The sequence below is a fragment of the Ylistrum balloti genome, unplaced genomic scaffold (genome assembly GCF_031769215.1).
Source record: "Ylistrum balloti isolate Yb309-2 unplaced genomic scaffold, AGI_CSIRO_Ybal_v1 Utg370794, whole genome shotgun sequence".
Lineage (NCBI taxonomy): Eukaryota > Metazoa > Mollusca > Bivalvia > Pectinida > Pectinidae > Ylistrum > Ylistrum balloti.
Window position 1 is genome coordinate 1,241,114 of NW_026782463.1, and position 15,831 is coordinate 1,256,944.

General features: G+C 34.7%; 1 protein-coding gene across 3 annotated transcripts; it reads left to right on the plus strand.

Annotated features, from left to right (window-relative positions):
- The first annotated feature begins 253 nt into the window (after nt 1-253).
- Nucleotides 254-15,554, plus strand: LOC132558520 (protein OS-9-like). 3 transcript variants are annotated; one of them, XM_060223089.1, is made up of 17 exons: nt 254-409; nt 1,455-1,634; nt 2,738-2,801; nt 3,634-3,710; nt 4,220-4,327; nt 5,717-5,918; nt 6,023-6,148; nt 7,044-7,313; nt 7,573-7,768; nt 7,930-8,021; nt 8,793-8,926; nt 9,390-9,513; nt 12,552-12,692; nt 12,959-13,114; nt 13,428-13,543; nt 14,952-15,078; nt 15,352-15,554. In XM_060223089.1, exons 1-16 carry the CDS (start codon nt 254-256, stop codon nt 15,060-15,062), a joined length of 2,253 nt encoding a protein of 750 aa, XP_060079072.1. In that variant the 3' UTR covers nt 15,063-15,078; nt 15,352-15,554. The 3 variants fall into 3 exon arrangements, with proteins under 3 accessions (XP_060079072.1, XP_060079071.1, XP_060079073.1); XM_060223088.1 differs by having other exon boundaries at nt 14,952-15,554; XM_060223090.1 differs by having other exon boundaries at nt 330-409; nt 7,152-7,313; nt 14,952-15,554.
- Nucleotides 15,555-15,831: the final 277 nt, after the last annotated feature.

Below are 15,831 nucleotides of genomic sequence, written 5' to 3' on the forward strand. Positions count from 1 at the left end.
AAATGCAAAATCAAAATTGTCATCTCAATATGCAAGACAATTCAGTTGTATCATGAAAGTGCCCGACAACTGTAATGTAAGTTGTTTTATGAACCAAACTTACTGTTTCTTAATATTTCACATATTTTGGTATGCCATTATAATTTCATAGGTCTAGATATTTTTTCACACCTACAAAACGAAACTAGCAAGTTCCCAGCATGCATCATATTTAAAGACGTATCATTACCAATGCGCATGCGTAATACAGAAGATGGCGACCAAAACAGCTGTATCTCTAGTTGCATTTTTGTTTATTTATTTTATACGTCATTGCTATCCAGCTGCTGGATTCCTTGACATCGAGGAACTCAAAAGTGTACATTATGGATTAGATATAATCAGTGAACCAATTGTTTGGACGCAAAGGGTAATGTATTCGTCAAATGCTATCTTATTCACAAACTTGGCCGAGTACGGTGTACCTAATGCTACGATATAATCGTCTGGTGATTTTGTACGTATGCGCCGGTCAGGACAATGCGATTTCATCCACAGGACAATATCGCTTTAATAATGATGTAACACAATCCATATCGTGTAGGGTTTGTGTGTTAATTACCGATTATTCATATAGGTATTGCTGATTATATATACTAATTAAGTAGCTCCAATATGTTTAATTGATAGTAAGTCATGTTAGAGAGATAACATTTTAGCGATGTCAATTAACATATGTTTGCATTGTTAGATTGTTCAATCAGAAGGATTTCGTATTTCATTAATCTCAATTATCAACGTCAAATCTTTTTGTATGGCTTTATGGGCATACTATTAAAGAGCCAGACCCACTCTGTTATAGATATTTTTCATATTTTATTGACTGGAAATGTTGTTGTATTCTAATAGATAAAATATAAATAAAGACTTGTATCAAGTTTCAAACTTGAAATTGAAAGGATACAGGAGATATCGGTGCCGGTGTCATATCATATTTGGATCCCCCATCAGAAAAGGATCCCCTTAAGAGAAGTTATATTAACAATGCATATATGCATATATTTAAGGTGATAGTGAAAATATGATGATAGGTGTTATGTTAGCTGGTTAATTGGTATCAGTGACCAATTCCCAGACATAGTTACCTATCATATCTCATTTTATTTATAAAGCTATAAAGTTTAAAATAAAATTCACAAGGGGGATCAAAATACTATAGGGGGGATCCTTCTCTTATGGGGGAAAAGCGATCCCCGGGTCCTTTTCTGATGAGGGAAAAGCGATCCGGATCTTTTTCTGATGGGGGATACAAATATGATATGACACCGTATTAGTCTCATTAATCAACACTAGCATATGAACATTGATGAGGAAAAGTCATGTGATACATTTAGACTCGGTCTGAAATAAAACATAATGTTACATCTGTTGTAATGGTAAACCACTCTCATACAAGAACTGCTGTACATTTTCAGGACACTGCCAGCTCCAGAAATAATATTCAAGTCACATCAAAATATGGACAACAGTATAGATGTAGTTTTCCTGATAGAATGGAAGCAGACAAGAAAAAAGAAGAAGAAGAAAAAGTTGCCATGGAAACCGGAATTCCTGAACTGTTAAAGCCTTTAGAAGGAGGACCATGTTTATTCAAAGTTTGTTCACATAATTTAAATGTCCCCATGATTGATATACATTCTTTAAACCTTCATGTTAGTAGGGAGACATGCATACCAGACTGTATATATGTACCATATTTTACATATTATAAGCTGCACATTTTCCCTTGTGGGTCTGGTGTACGACTTATATGTGGATGAAAAAAAAACAGGAAGCATACCAGTACACCAGTACGAGACAGTACTGAGTTTTTTTTACAAGTACCTGTCCGCACGTGTTTGTGACTGAAACAGATCATCTCTCCTTGCACCTCAGACAGGGATATCCCACATAATACCCCTTCCTAGATTTTTCTATCTCAGCCGATCTGTCTAGTACCCTTAAGTGCATTTTCACAGAATTTTTTATGCTTCAGTGTATTCATCCACATGTAGGTGTAGATGGCACCTACACCCGTGCATTTCAACAAAAACATTGTCATTGTTAGAATTTCAATGATATTCTATTTAATTACCTGGTAATCATATTCCTGATGTTTTAGGTAAAATAAGATCTTCACTGTAAAAGGTATTGTATTCTTTGTAAGTGCGGCCTACAACGTTTACCCGGCACTATCCAAACATTGTTTAAAAGTGCAGAGGCTTTGTGGGTAATTTGAGGCTCCAACGGGATACGCCAAACTCTGAGCAAGATCAGGGTATCTCAGTCTCGTGCTATGATCCTGGAACATCGGCTTGTACCAGTGCAGCTTATAACCTTGAAAGTATGGTATATGTATTACATTTTCATATTGCAGGAAGTATACTAGAAACGCTTGACATTTATTTCAAAATTTGTATATATTTGCTTGTGTATATGTAAACTGAAAGTAGATATACACATATATGTGACATACACAGAGATACCTGATAAACATTTACATGGAAGCTCTCTGCAATTCGATTGAACTGAAAACGGACTAGGGAAACTGATTCTTTCATGCATGATCATTATTAAAACAGTTAGATATATAAATTTTCATTGGTATCAAAAGTTTACAGTGCATTTAGTTGACTCTTAAAAACAAGACAGAAATGACAAACTGTAAGGATGCATTGTTTACTTCTGTGTGTAAATAAGTGTTTGTTTTCTTTTTCAGAATAAAGATTGGTGGAGTTATGAATTTTGCTACGGGAAATATATTAGACAATTTCATATTGAAGGTACATTTTGAAAGCATGCAGATATATATACCTGATAACAGAATGCACCTGATTAAGGTGTTAAACTTACATACTGTACCTGTAGTAACGTCTTTCAGGTTTTTGGAAAATAGATGCATGTACAACACATTGTCTTCATGATCAAAATATATACATTCAGTGTTCAAAGTAATGTTGCAAAGAATAGAGATCTTGCAAAACTGAACTACAATGCATTTATTTTGGATCAGATATATGATTTTGCATAGTAGCACATCATACTGTATACATACATATATATGTTTAATCCCGAGAAATACATGCAGCTGCATTTTATATCTGTCTGCAATAGATCTATAGGGACAGTTGCTGTCTTAAATGTATCAATGTCTTATCCTATCGAATAATGGACATAGATTTAAATATAGATTAGAAATTAATACTTTCTACATGATGGCATGTTCGTAAGGAGATAATATAGTATTGAGAAAATTATGGTTTAAATCATGACAGAAGCAATATTGATTTCTTAATGTAATTAAGTACAAATTCCATGAAAGTTTCAAGAAATTTTAACGGGTTCTTACTTTTATTATTTGCTGCTATTTGGATTGGTACATGGTATACACTTTCGTTGAATTTCTCCATTTTATTTTCATGCCTGTTTGCAATCACAAAAACAAAGTCTTCCGATATACCAGTCATGTTAAGCTGTACGCTATGGATGTATTGTAGATGAATTATTTAATTAATGTCTTTTAGTGAAAAAGGAGGCAAGACAGATTAGTAATCTGTATTGTATAAGAGTTAACATATATACGAGAATGACCATTATAATCGACTGTGTTTCCAGATGGAAAGATTGTTGGTGATGTTACATTCCTTGGATACTATGAATCCGAATTTGATTGGAACAACAACACAGACCAGGTGTGTTTCTTTCTGCAAGTGTAAACTAAGTGTTAATGCACTTCTGCTACTATAGCTATCTGTCTATATTCCTATGGTAATGTTATGAAATGATCAGTTATTTTTTCAAGATGCAGATTGCACATTGATACTATTGTATTTCAACGTTACTTTGATTTTATTGTCATGTTACATTTGAAAAATAACTTGAAATTAGGATCTGCAAAGCAGATATGTTCAGATTAAATAAATACAGGGTCACTGTCTGGATAGGTTTCCTCTATATACATGAATGATGTGGATCAATCCTGCATATATATATATTGTAACAGTACATCTGTGGTGTTAGTTGTACAATATATTGTAACAGTACATCTGTGGTGTTAGTTGTACAATATATTGTAACAGTACATCTGTGGTGTTAGTTGTACAATATGTTAAATAGTATTTGTTGACTGTTTGTAGTACAGGTTATTGTAAACTTACACCTGTGGTGTCAGAGGTTCATTATACTGGTGGTCTATTTTCAGGACAAGAGAGTGAAGAACTATAATAGATTAAACAGATACCACAGTCAGCAATACATTAATGGCTCACGTTGTGATCTGACTGGTCGACCCCGGAAGACAGAGGTTAGGGTAAGTTTGTCCAAGTCATCTAGGGCAATGAGTTGTACAAGATATTGTAACAGTACATCTGTGTAACAGAGGATCCTTGTTTAAACACGAACATTGGGACCTCTTTCTGTTCTTGCTGGTCGTCCAGGGTTATCTAAACAACCAAAAAATAGGTCCATAAGTAAATATAATGGAGACGAAGTGGTTTTCCGCAAGCAAAGCAGATGTGAGGCCAGTTTTCTTGTTAATTTATACTTTCTGTTTTTTTGTTTTATGACCAGTTATAATATAGATACTGAAGTAGAGGCTACCTTATTATTGTCTGATATATGCTCTACCGAAAATTGTTGTTTAAGCATTTAGTTACCACTTTGTCCATCTATCCATCAGTCCTTTCATGTCTGGAGCATAACTTTGGCCACAGTTAAACAAGGATAATGAAACAGAGTTTATACATTGATCATACGAAGGAGATGTACAGTGTATCAAGTTGGGGCCTGCAACCTCTCAAGTGCAGAGTTATTGGCCTTTGTTGAAATTTCCTGTGCAGAATCTTTGTTTTCATTAAAACTAAGGTTATGAAGCTTTGTGTATACATTCCTCATACTAAGTGTTTTAAATTCACTTTTTGCGTCATCTTGATTATGGAGTTATTGCCCTTTGTTAAATTTGTTAGATAAAGATTTTAGGGAGCATTCATTAGTTTTACTGATATTCTTGTTTACTATAAAAATTTCTTAGCCTTTTATGCAAACTTTACTTAGAATTCTTACATTTAGGAGATTCATGCTTGGAAACAGATTTCTGAAATAACAAGTCTGTTAGTTGAATGGCATTACTGGTACTCATTCCATGTAGCTGTGAATGATGTGAATACTTTATAATTGTACCGATCGACAGATAGGTTTTTAGAATGAATTTTGCGGTTACTTTAATCACTCTGTAGAACTGTGAGGTGAGATAATTGCTTTACACTATATCTTCCTGTGAAGAAGGAATCATTATTAGATCAAGTTTTCATTATATTGCTTCAGTGCAATTTTTATGAATTGTATTTTCAGCACTAGTCACTTTTTCAATGTTTTTTAATGTAAACTTTATTTCATTCGAAACAGAAATATAAACGCAACAAAGCAAGTATATCATCGAAGGAACAGGAATTGGAAACAAGTTGATAGTTTTTAAATGTTCAGTTCTAGTTTATTCCGGGGGCCTTACAGCCCATAGGTTAACATGAATATTATACATACATACATAAACATGTTATAATTGACAAATATGGAGAGTTACTAATACATGTATTGGAAAATTATTTTTAGAGAATTTTAATGTACTCATTTTTCCAACAATGTTAAAATGTATACATCAGATTGTTATATGATTAGAATGAATTTTTCTTTGATGTTCCAGTTTGTATGTGAGGAAGGTGCAGGAGATTCCATCGCCCGGATTGATGAACCGGAGACATGTGGATACATACTTACTGTCCACACAACAAAGATCTGCCATCACCCTTACCTCAAACCTCCCACTAAAAATACACCTGTCCCTATCACATGTCAACCAGTTTTGTCTGAAACACAGTTCATAGAGTACAAACAGCACCAACTTGGTAACTATATCATGGATATCATATTTTTTTTTCTCAGTTTTCATTGGAGGATTGAACTATATATACCTTTGTACCTATAAATAGCTAATTCCTTTTTGTTTCAGAACAACAAAGGCTCAAAGAAGAGAATGAAAGAAAACTAAAAGAAAAACAAGAACAGGAAAAACAAGCAAAACTTAGAAGGCAAAAACTTCAACAGGAACAACAAGCAAAATTAAAAGAACAATCAGGTACATTGACTTTGGCTGGGAAGAGGGTATGCAGATTTTCTTCCATCTGCAATCTTGAAGATTGTACAAAAGACACACAAGATAATAGCAGCTTTTTATAGAAATTAAGAATTAGATTCAGTACAAACAGGGTAGTTGCCAATATGTAATAAACTGGACTCTGAAAAATGGCACTTAGTAAAATGGTTTATTTGTTGGGTGGGGGATATTCAAATGGGTTCTGTCCGGATGCTGCTTTCCACATGATATCCTTTGAAGGTATTCTCTGTGGATAAAACTTGGTTGGTACACTTGTTACCTTAATTCCTTGCCCAAGTTAAATTAAAGGCAAATTTGGTGCATATTTAATGAGGCTGCTGTGACCTGATTGGCTGATATCTTTAATCACTCTCTGATGCTGTTTTCCATAACCTTGCCATAATCGGTTAACAGTGAATTCCCCGCATATTCTATGAGACTGCTGTGACCTGATTGGCTGATTTCGCATATTCTATGAGACTGCTGTGACCTGATTGGCTGATATCTTTCAGCATTCTAACTGAATGCCTTCTACACATTATCTTTTGAAGGAACAAATGAATTATGATGAGACATGCTTGGTAGATTTGTCACCCTAACCCCTTGTTCAAGTTTTATTTTCAGGAAATTCTGTGCATATATTTTTTCAAGTTTTCCGTGTTGCTCACTTTAAATGTATTTATTTTACAAATGAACATGGATGGAGAATCTTGATGACTTTGTCCTTATTTATTTTAGGAATGGTGTGCTGACATTCACATTCTGAACTGGCACATTCTTAAGTACTGACACAAAAAAAAGTTGTATATTCTGACAGATTCATATCAAATGTTATTTTCGTGTTTTATTACTCAGACAAGTTTTTCTCATTTCACAGATAAATCTTCTATACAAAAAATGTTGAAATCAACTGATATCTCTTGGAAAAATAAAAACTCGCAAAGACATATGTCAGCTGTAACAGATCCACTGGATGTACACACAGGTATTGAGGCTGCTGGCCCTTCAGACACACAGGCAGCGCTAGAGAAGGAGATGGACGAGGAACTGGAGGGATTGATGGAATCATCTATTGGTGAAAATAAAAAGCTGGAAAAACTTCTTAAAAGTTCACTCAATGAAGATCTGAAGAAGTACATGCAGGGAGGTAACTGTTTCAACCAACTTCAGAATCTTTAACTATATTTATCTTTCCTTTGTTCTATTTGATGTTTGTAACCATGACTGGTCAGAGGCTGTTGCTGTGGTACAGATAAAAATTCTGTAAAGAAAAAAATCTCGTATAAGCTATTTTCTTACCACTTAATGAATACTTTGTTTCTTATTCTTGATTGTTATCACGTGTATTTAACAGATTTGGATGTCAGAGCTTATAATAAACTAATTTATACTGTCATGTCTTACAGAGGGTGGCACAAGTCTGAAGATGGAACCTCAGCGTGTGAAGGTAGTACACAGCATGGATGAACTTAAAGAAGCAGTGAAAAAAGCTCAGGAAGATGCAGATGCTTATCTGAGCTCTAACACTGAGGAAGGCGGTGCGGGAGATATGGATACTAATGCTGATATGAACTTTGAGGAAGATTCTCTTCAAAGTGAAATGTAAGTTTAATCTTTCTTTTCAAAACTGCATGAACATAGACTGGCAGACTTTGGGGATGAGTCTCCAGATAAAAACAATCGAATATGATAACCTTTCACAACAAAAATCTTGGGAGATGTTCAAAATATGCACAAGTTGATACTCTTCATTACCTTCTCAGGTTAAAGTTAAAGAAACTGAATACTGCAGCAGAGGAATTTGATCAAGATTTTGATGAAACAGAGCTGGACATGATTAAAGAATTTAACAAAGGTAAATATATGTATGAGGAATGACTTAATTTAAGGTTAGGATAATACTGAGATTAAGACTTGATGCTTTAAAACTGGATGCATCCATGCCACCGAAGTGACTTTATTAGATGTTCTGGTGTCAATAGTTAGAGGTTGAGGTAAGGTGGTATCCAGTGTTTCATGTCTAGATATATGGTGATTATCCCGTGTCTATAACACAATGAGGGAATCCAATATTTTGGGGCTCAGATGTCATAAAATCCATTCTTTAGGATCAAGCTACGATGGAAATCAATGTTGTAGTTTCAGGTATGGAGGAATCCTGAGGTAGTTTTTTGGTTGGAATTAAGCTTTCAGGGTAGATGGCAATTCAGATTTGTACAAATGGAGGGGCTGAGGGGCAGGCCCAAAAAGGGACGCATAGCAAATATTTGGGTTCTTTCTTCTTCACTAGGAATGAGAGGATTTTTGTCCAAATTTTGGTCCACAAAATTCTTAGATGAAGAGCACTCAATTTTGTATAGGCAGTGTGTCTGACAATCCTGTTGTTAAATATGAAGACAAAAATTTTACTTCTTCTGTTGGGATGAATGTATTTTAATGCATAGATCTATGCATATGTGGCACAAAGTGCTAGTCTTTATTATTGTCAAACCAAGACAGGTGTATCTTATACACAAAAGCACCCCAAGTTTTCCTGGTAATTCTGTATATCATCAATGTACACATATTTGAAATGCAGTGTAAAAGCATCAAACAGTAAGAGTGATGAATGTTATTTAAATTCCAGATTTAGAAGAAATGGATGCATTAAAGTTATCACAGTATAGAGAAGTTTTTAGGAAAAATAAAGACAGATTTCTTTCAATGAAGAAGAAAATCCAAGAAAGCATGATGCGAGAATTTGATAGTATCATAAATGAGGTAAGATCTTCTGTCGTATTTTACACGAATAAATTTGGAGTCAAATTGAGGCAGGATTTTGATTTTGCACGGTTAAAACTACAACATTATATAAAATGATCTTTCACTTTTATGAATATGGAATACTGACAGTTGAGAATTTGTGTTCACTTGTTGTACACAGTTAAATTTTACTGTCCCTCACCCAACAAATTAAAGTAGGCAGGTGATATTCAAATGAGTTTTGTTTTTCCGTCCGTCTAGATGCTGCTTTCCACATGATATCTTTTGAAGGACAGGCCAGATTTTGATGAAACTTGGCTGGTACACTTCATACCTTATTCCCTTCCCCATGTTTAATTAACAATGAATTCATTGCATATTTAATGAGTCAGCTGTGACCTGATTGGCTGACAGGGGAGTTGGTGTTGCTCTGAAACATCCAGTTAATGAGATTTAGCTAGTGATTTTTGACTATTTGCAGGCAGGAGAAGAGCTAGGGATGACAGATGATGAGCTCAACACAGACATTGATAGATCAGAAACATTTTCACACATGTCAAAAGTTTTAAATAAACTACTGGATAAGTTAGATAAAACAGAAAAAGGTGAGTGATGTACTGAACAGATGTAGCATGTTCTAAATTTCAGTTTATAATTTGACATAACCTCAGAGAACGAAAACATTAAAGAAATGTTTCTTTCTTGGTTTATCACCCCCAGGTTGTTGACTGTACAGGAGTCTCTTAACGCATATCTCTGTATCTGTCAGTACGTTTTTATTATTTATCTTTTGTATTTTGTTGAGATTGTGAAAATCAACATTTCCTTTATATATATATATCGTCATATTTTGTATTTGTCAGTTTGCATACACATACACATTCTTTACTGATACAGTTTTCATTTACACGGCTCCTCATCATTTTCGAGTGATTTGTCAATTTATACACATTGTATGTACAGAGTGTCTTTGTTGTAAGTACACGGTGTCTTTGTTGTTTGTACACAGTGTCTTTGGTGTATATGTACACAGTGTCTTTGGTGTATGTACACAGTGTCTTTGGTGTACATGTACACAGTGTCTTTGTTGTATGTACACAGTGTCTTTGTTGTATGTACACGGTGTCTTTGTTGTATGTACACATTGTCTTTGTTGTATGTACACGGTGTCTTTGTTGTATGTACACGGTGTCTTTGGTGTACATGTACACGGTGTCTTTGGTGTACATATACACAGTGTCTTTGTTGTATGTACACAGTGTCTTTGTTGTACATATACACAGTGTCTTTGTTGTATGTACACAGTGTCTTTGTTGTATGTACACAGTGTCTTTGTTGTATGTACACGGTGTCTTTGGTGTATGTACACAGTGTCTTTGGTGTACATATACACAGTGTCTTTGTTGTATGTACACAGTGTCTTTGTTGTATGTACACAGTGTCTTTGGTGTACATGTACACAGTGTCTTTGTTGTATGTACACGGTGTCTTTGTTGTATGTACACAGTGTCTTTGTTGTATGTACACAGTGTCTTTGGTGTACATGTACACGGTGTCTTTGTTGTATGTACACAGTGTCTTTGTTGTATGTACACAGTGTCTTTGGTGTACATGTACACGGTGTCTTTGTTGTATTTACACAGTGTCTTTGGTGTACATGTACACAGTGTCTTTGGTGTACATGTACACAGTGTCTTTGGTGTATGTACACAGTGTCTTTGGTGTACATATACACAGTGTCTTTGTTGTATGTACACAGTGTCTTTGTTGTATGTACACAGTGTCTTTGGTGTACATGTACACAGTGTCTTTGTTGTATGTACACAGTGTCTTTGTTGTATGTACACGGTGTCTTTGTTGTATGTACACAGTGTCTTTGTTGTATGTACACAGTGTCTTTGGTGTACATATACACAGTGTCTTTGTTGTATGTACACAGTGTCTTTGTTGTATGTACACAGTGTCTTTGTTGTATGTACACAGTGTCTTTGGTGTACATGTACACGGTGTCTATGTTGTATGTACACAGTGTCTTTGGTGTACATGTACACAGTGTCTTTGGTGTGCATGTACACAGTGTCTTTGTTGTATGTACACAGTGTCTTTGTTGTATGTACACAGTGTCTTTGGTGTACATGTACACAGTGTCTTTGTTGTATGTACACGGTGTCTTTGTTGTATGTACACGGTGTCTTTGGTGTACATATACACAGTGTCTTTGGTGTATGTACACAGTGTCTTTGGTGTACATGTACACAGTGTCTTTGGTGTACATGTACACAGTGTCTTTGGTGTACATATACACAGTGTCTTTGTTGTATGTACACAGTGTCTTTGTTGTATGTACACAGTGTCTTTGGTGTATTTGTACACAGTGTCTTTGGTGTACATGTACACAGTGTCTTTGGTGTACATATACACAGTGTCTTTGTTGTATGTACACAGTGTCTTTTTGTATGTACACATGTACACAGTGTCTTTGTGTACATGTACACAGTGTCTTTGATGTACATGTACACAGTGTCTTTGGTACATGTACACAGTGTCTTTGTTGTATGTACACAGTGTCTTTGGTGTATTTGTACACAGTGTCTTTGGTGTACATGTACACAGTGTCTTTGGTGTACATATACACAGTGTCTTTGTTGTATGTACACAGTGTCTTTATTGTATGTACACAGTGTCTTTGGTGTACATGTACACAGTGTCTTTGTTGTATGTACACAGTGTCTTTGTTGTATGTACACAGTGTCTTTGGTGTACAAGTACACAGTGTCTTTGTTGTATGTACACAGTGTCTTTGGTGTACATGTACACAGTGTCTTTGGTGTACATGTACACAGTGTCTTTGTTGTATGTACACAGTGTCTTTGGTGTACATGTACAGTGTCTTTGTTGTATGTACACAGTGTCTTTGTTGTATGTACACAGTGTCTTTGGTGTATGTACACAGTGTCTTTGTTGTATGTACACAGTGTCTTTGTTGTATGTACACAGTGTCTTTGTTGTATGTGCACAGTGTCTTTGTTGTATGTACACGGTGTCTTTGGTGTATGTACACGGTGTCTTTGATGTACATGTACACAGTGTCTTTGATGTACATGTACACAGTGTCTTTGGTGTACATGTACACAGTGTCTTTGGTGTACATGTACACAGTGTCTTTGGTGTATGTACACAGTGTCATTGATGTACATGTACACAGTGTCTTTGTTGTATGTACACAGTGTCTTTGGTGTACATGTACACAGTGTCTTTGTTGTATGTGTACAGTGTCTTTATTTTTCTACTGGGGAAGAGCATTAGCACCCATGGTGGTTTGTGTTTTTTTCTGGAAGCTGAGAAATTGACTGGTCTGTTACGTTATTTTACCTCTGTAACTATTGATGACATGTGATGGTCCTCCCATATGTTGGTCATTGAGGTAGCCCTGAGCTGCTAGAAAAACACTGCCTCAAAATGACCCTGGCACAATAAACCCAACAAGCAAACGTTCAGTTGTCATTGTACAAATCCTTATTTGTCTTACACCTGTGTAGTTATCAAATGCCTTGGCTGTCTTTATGTCTTGTTTTAAAGTTATACTTCATTGTGGCTCTGGTTCCATACTGTCTGCTTGAAAAATTTAACTTTGGTATTGTAGATATAAGAAAAGTTGACAAAGAAATAAGTATGCTTAAAGAAAAATCTCCCCAGTCTGGAGAAGGGGTTGATGAGACTGAGGATCAGAATGATAATGAAGAGGAAAGTTTATCGTCAGAAGATTTAAAAAATGAAATAAAAGGTAATACAGATATTCCCATATATGGTATGCATAATTTTCCAACTACATCAATTTAAAATATTCATCAAAGTAATAGTATGATTATGTACAGATACTTTAGTGTCAGGTATTTGGTGTTATATTGATAATTTACAATTAGATTGCAGGACAGATGTTTCTTAATATGGATAAAGTAATGCAACCAGAAGTTTTGAAAATTCTTAATCCTCATGAGAAAGATGTGTTTTGAAATTGTAAATAATTGTTTATTGTACCGGTAATTGTAGGACCAGTAAAATCGGAAGATGAAAGAGTAAAAGTTAGGGTGACAAAAGTAACCAAGTTAGATTATGGAGGACTACAAGCAAAACAAACTACTGAAACAGAGAAGCTAGAGAAGGAAGTGAAAGAGGGGCTGGAGGAGGCAGGTCTGGATCTGGGAGGTAATGTGAGATACTATTTACAGACAACTCTAAACATCTGACTATAAAAACTTTGTCTGGTTATCAGTCAGGGTATGGACAAAGAAGGTTATGGAAATTATTTACAATGCAATTTATACTGCTGTATGTTTGAGATACAGGAAACCGCATCAGATATACATGTATAGGTGATACAAGCTCTTGAACCGTTTTTTTTTTACATTGATTGTGTGTTCTGGCCTCCATTTCAATGCTTCTTAAGCTATCCATCACATTTGTGGCACATTATCACTTGTTGTGTATTTGTGCTGAAGTTTAAAGTAATTTTCCACAGGTGGGAAGATCCAGGTAAAAATAATAACAGCTGGTTACCAAGGTGATGAGGATAGCGTACACGTGCTGTCAGATGAAGAGTCCAAAAGTTTTAAGAATATGATAGTTTCTATTCTGGTATGTATTGCAAATTCTTTTCAAGTGCTTTTTTTTTCTATGTTAGGGTTCATGAAGATACCACACTTTATGGAAGTAGTTAAGGGCTGTGTGTGGTAGGGGTATATAGTAATCCTCGTCCATTTGTCTGAGTTTGTGCAATACTTGCAGAGATATCTCATAATACTATGAACATATTTAGTTCATAACCTATAACCTGCAAGCCATGTTTTAATTCATTCAAATAGTGGCATGGTTCAGAGTATACAAATATACTTGTGGGTTGTTCTAAAATTATCAGAAGAATGAAATTTTACAAAATTTACTGAATTATGGGGCTAAAGCACCTGCCTATCTAGATTTTGGCCTTTCTTTCTATCACTTTGGATTTTCCTCAATCACCTCCTAGGTTTAAGATGTAGGCCCATAGCATCACTGACAAGTCCTAGAAGGATGAAACAGCTGTACGATGCAGTTTCATTCATTGGTTAGGTCTGTTGTATCTTTTGAAATATGTATTAACAGGTGCTATTCACTAGTGTGTCTTTGTACAATCTTCATATTCACAACATAACATCACAACATCAGTTTCGACATTTCATTTATTTTAGTAGTAATAGGTCACGTTGAATGATTACAGGTCACACTTAACTATGTTAAGAATAATAGCTTGGTGTGTACGTGATATCTCATGATCTTTCGAATGGATTTAGTCCTCATCATAGCATAACATCATCATTTACATCTCAACATATTATCATATTTCCTCTGGAGTATAACATCGTTATGTTTTAGATAATGGTCAAGGTCAATCGTTGAAGGTCACCGATGACCTCATTCAGAATAGATAGCTTGTGTTGAAGTAACATCATGATCTTTTCAATATATTTTGATAAACCATCAACCAGTAGGTTTCACCATTGATTACATTCTAATTGTCAAGCTTTATGACCTATGAAGAAGATTTGATCATTAGAATACATCCACTAGTTGGACCTATAAATAGAATACTGATTTGTCTGGTAGATTTCAGTCAGCTGATGATGGCTCAATTTCATGCCTTTTTCGGAAAAAAATCAAAATCAAATCTTTGTGGTATGTCTGCTAACATCAAATCTTTGTGGTATGTCTACTAACATCAAATCTTTGTGGTATGTCTACTAACATCAAATCTTTGTGGTATGTCTACTAACATCAAATCTTTGTGGTATGTCTACTAACATCAAATCTTTGTGGTATGTCTGCTAACATCAAATCTTTGTGGTATGTCTACTTACATCAAATCTTTGTGGTATGTCTACGTGGTATGTCTACTAAAATCTAATCTTTGTGGTATGTCTGCTAACATCTAATTTTTGTGGTATGTCTACTAACATCAAATCTTTGTGGTATGTCTACTTACATCAAATCTTCGTGGTATGTCTGACAGGAAGGGGACAGTGAAGCCGCACGGGAGGAGCAGCATCACAACTCAATGGAACAGAGCTATAATTTTGTTTGGGGAAAAGATAAGAAAAAAGAAGACACCCTGAAGCCTTAACTGTTAGATAATATTTGTAAGTTATTCCTAAAAACTATTCCTTAACAAACGTGTTGAATCAGTCTTATCAGTTCATGACAGGAATTTTGAGAAATAAGATTGCTTAAATGATAACCATGGTTCTATGTGAGTTGTTCAGTGAAAATCATTTTGGGGTCGTGACATTATCAGATTTCTTTGTTTGGGAAAAAACTAGATCTTGCTATAATCTATAATGTTTTAATAAATTTTATCACGATTTCGTATATGATTTTGCAGATAACTGCCATTTCTTTATTTCCATTTGTAGATTTTTACTTGATTTGATTGCACCTGTCAATGCAAAACTAATTATGGATTATGTCAAAGCAAGGCCTTTTAGGACTCTTTTAAGAGGCCAAAACTTTTGAAAATCTGTTAGCATTAAAACATAGATGTAAATAAATGTTTATTAAAATCAATATAGATGTAAATATGTTTATTAAAATTAATATATATGTAAATATTTGTTGAAAAAAGGTCAATTATGATAGCATCAAAATGTAGTAATTTTGGTAAGTTTCATATTTCCTTGTTTTGGTTATAAAATAAAAATTGTCTATTACCAATCACGATAATATTTCTTGGTTTAAATAGGAGGTTGAATAAAAACAAGGGTTGCTATATTCTGTTTGATTTTAATACAATGTAGTGTTGTTACACAGTTTCCATTGTTGGTGTGACATCACATTTCTGTGTAAGTTGTTTCTCTTGAATATTTGTTGTATATGTAGTGTGAAAAAAAAAAAAA

Excerpts from the sequence above, each read along its gene's own strand:
- LOC132558520 (XM_060223088.1), top strand. The coding sequence starts at position 254 with ATGGCGACCAAAACAGCTGTATCTCTAGTTGCATTTTTGTTTATTTAT. Across the intron at positions 6,149-7,043 it reads AAAATTAAAAGAACAATCAG|ATAAATCTTCTATACAAAAA; the intron begins GTACATTGACTT and ends CTCATTTCACAG. Across the intron at positions 9,514-12,551 it reads GTTAGATAAAACAGAAAAAG|ATATAAGAAAAGTTGACAAA; the intron begins GTGAGTGATGTA and ends TTGGTATTGTAG.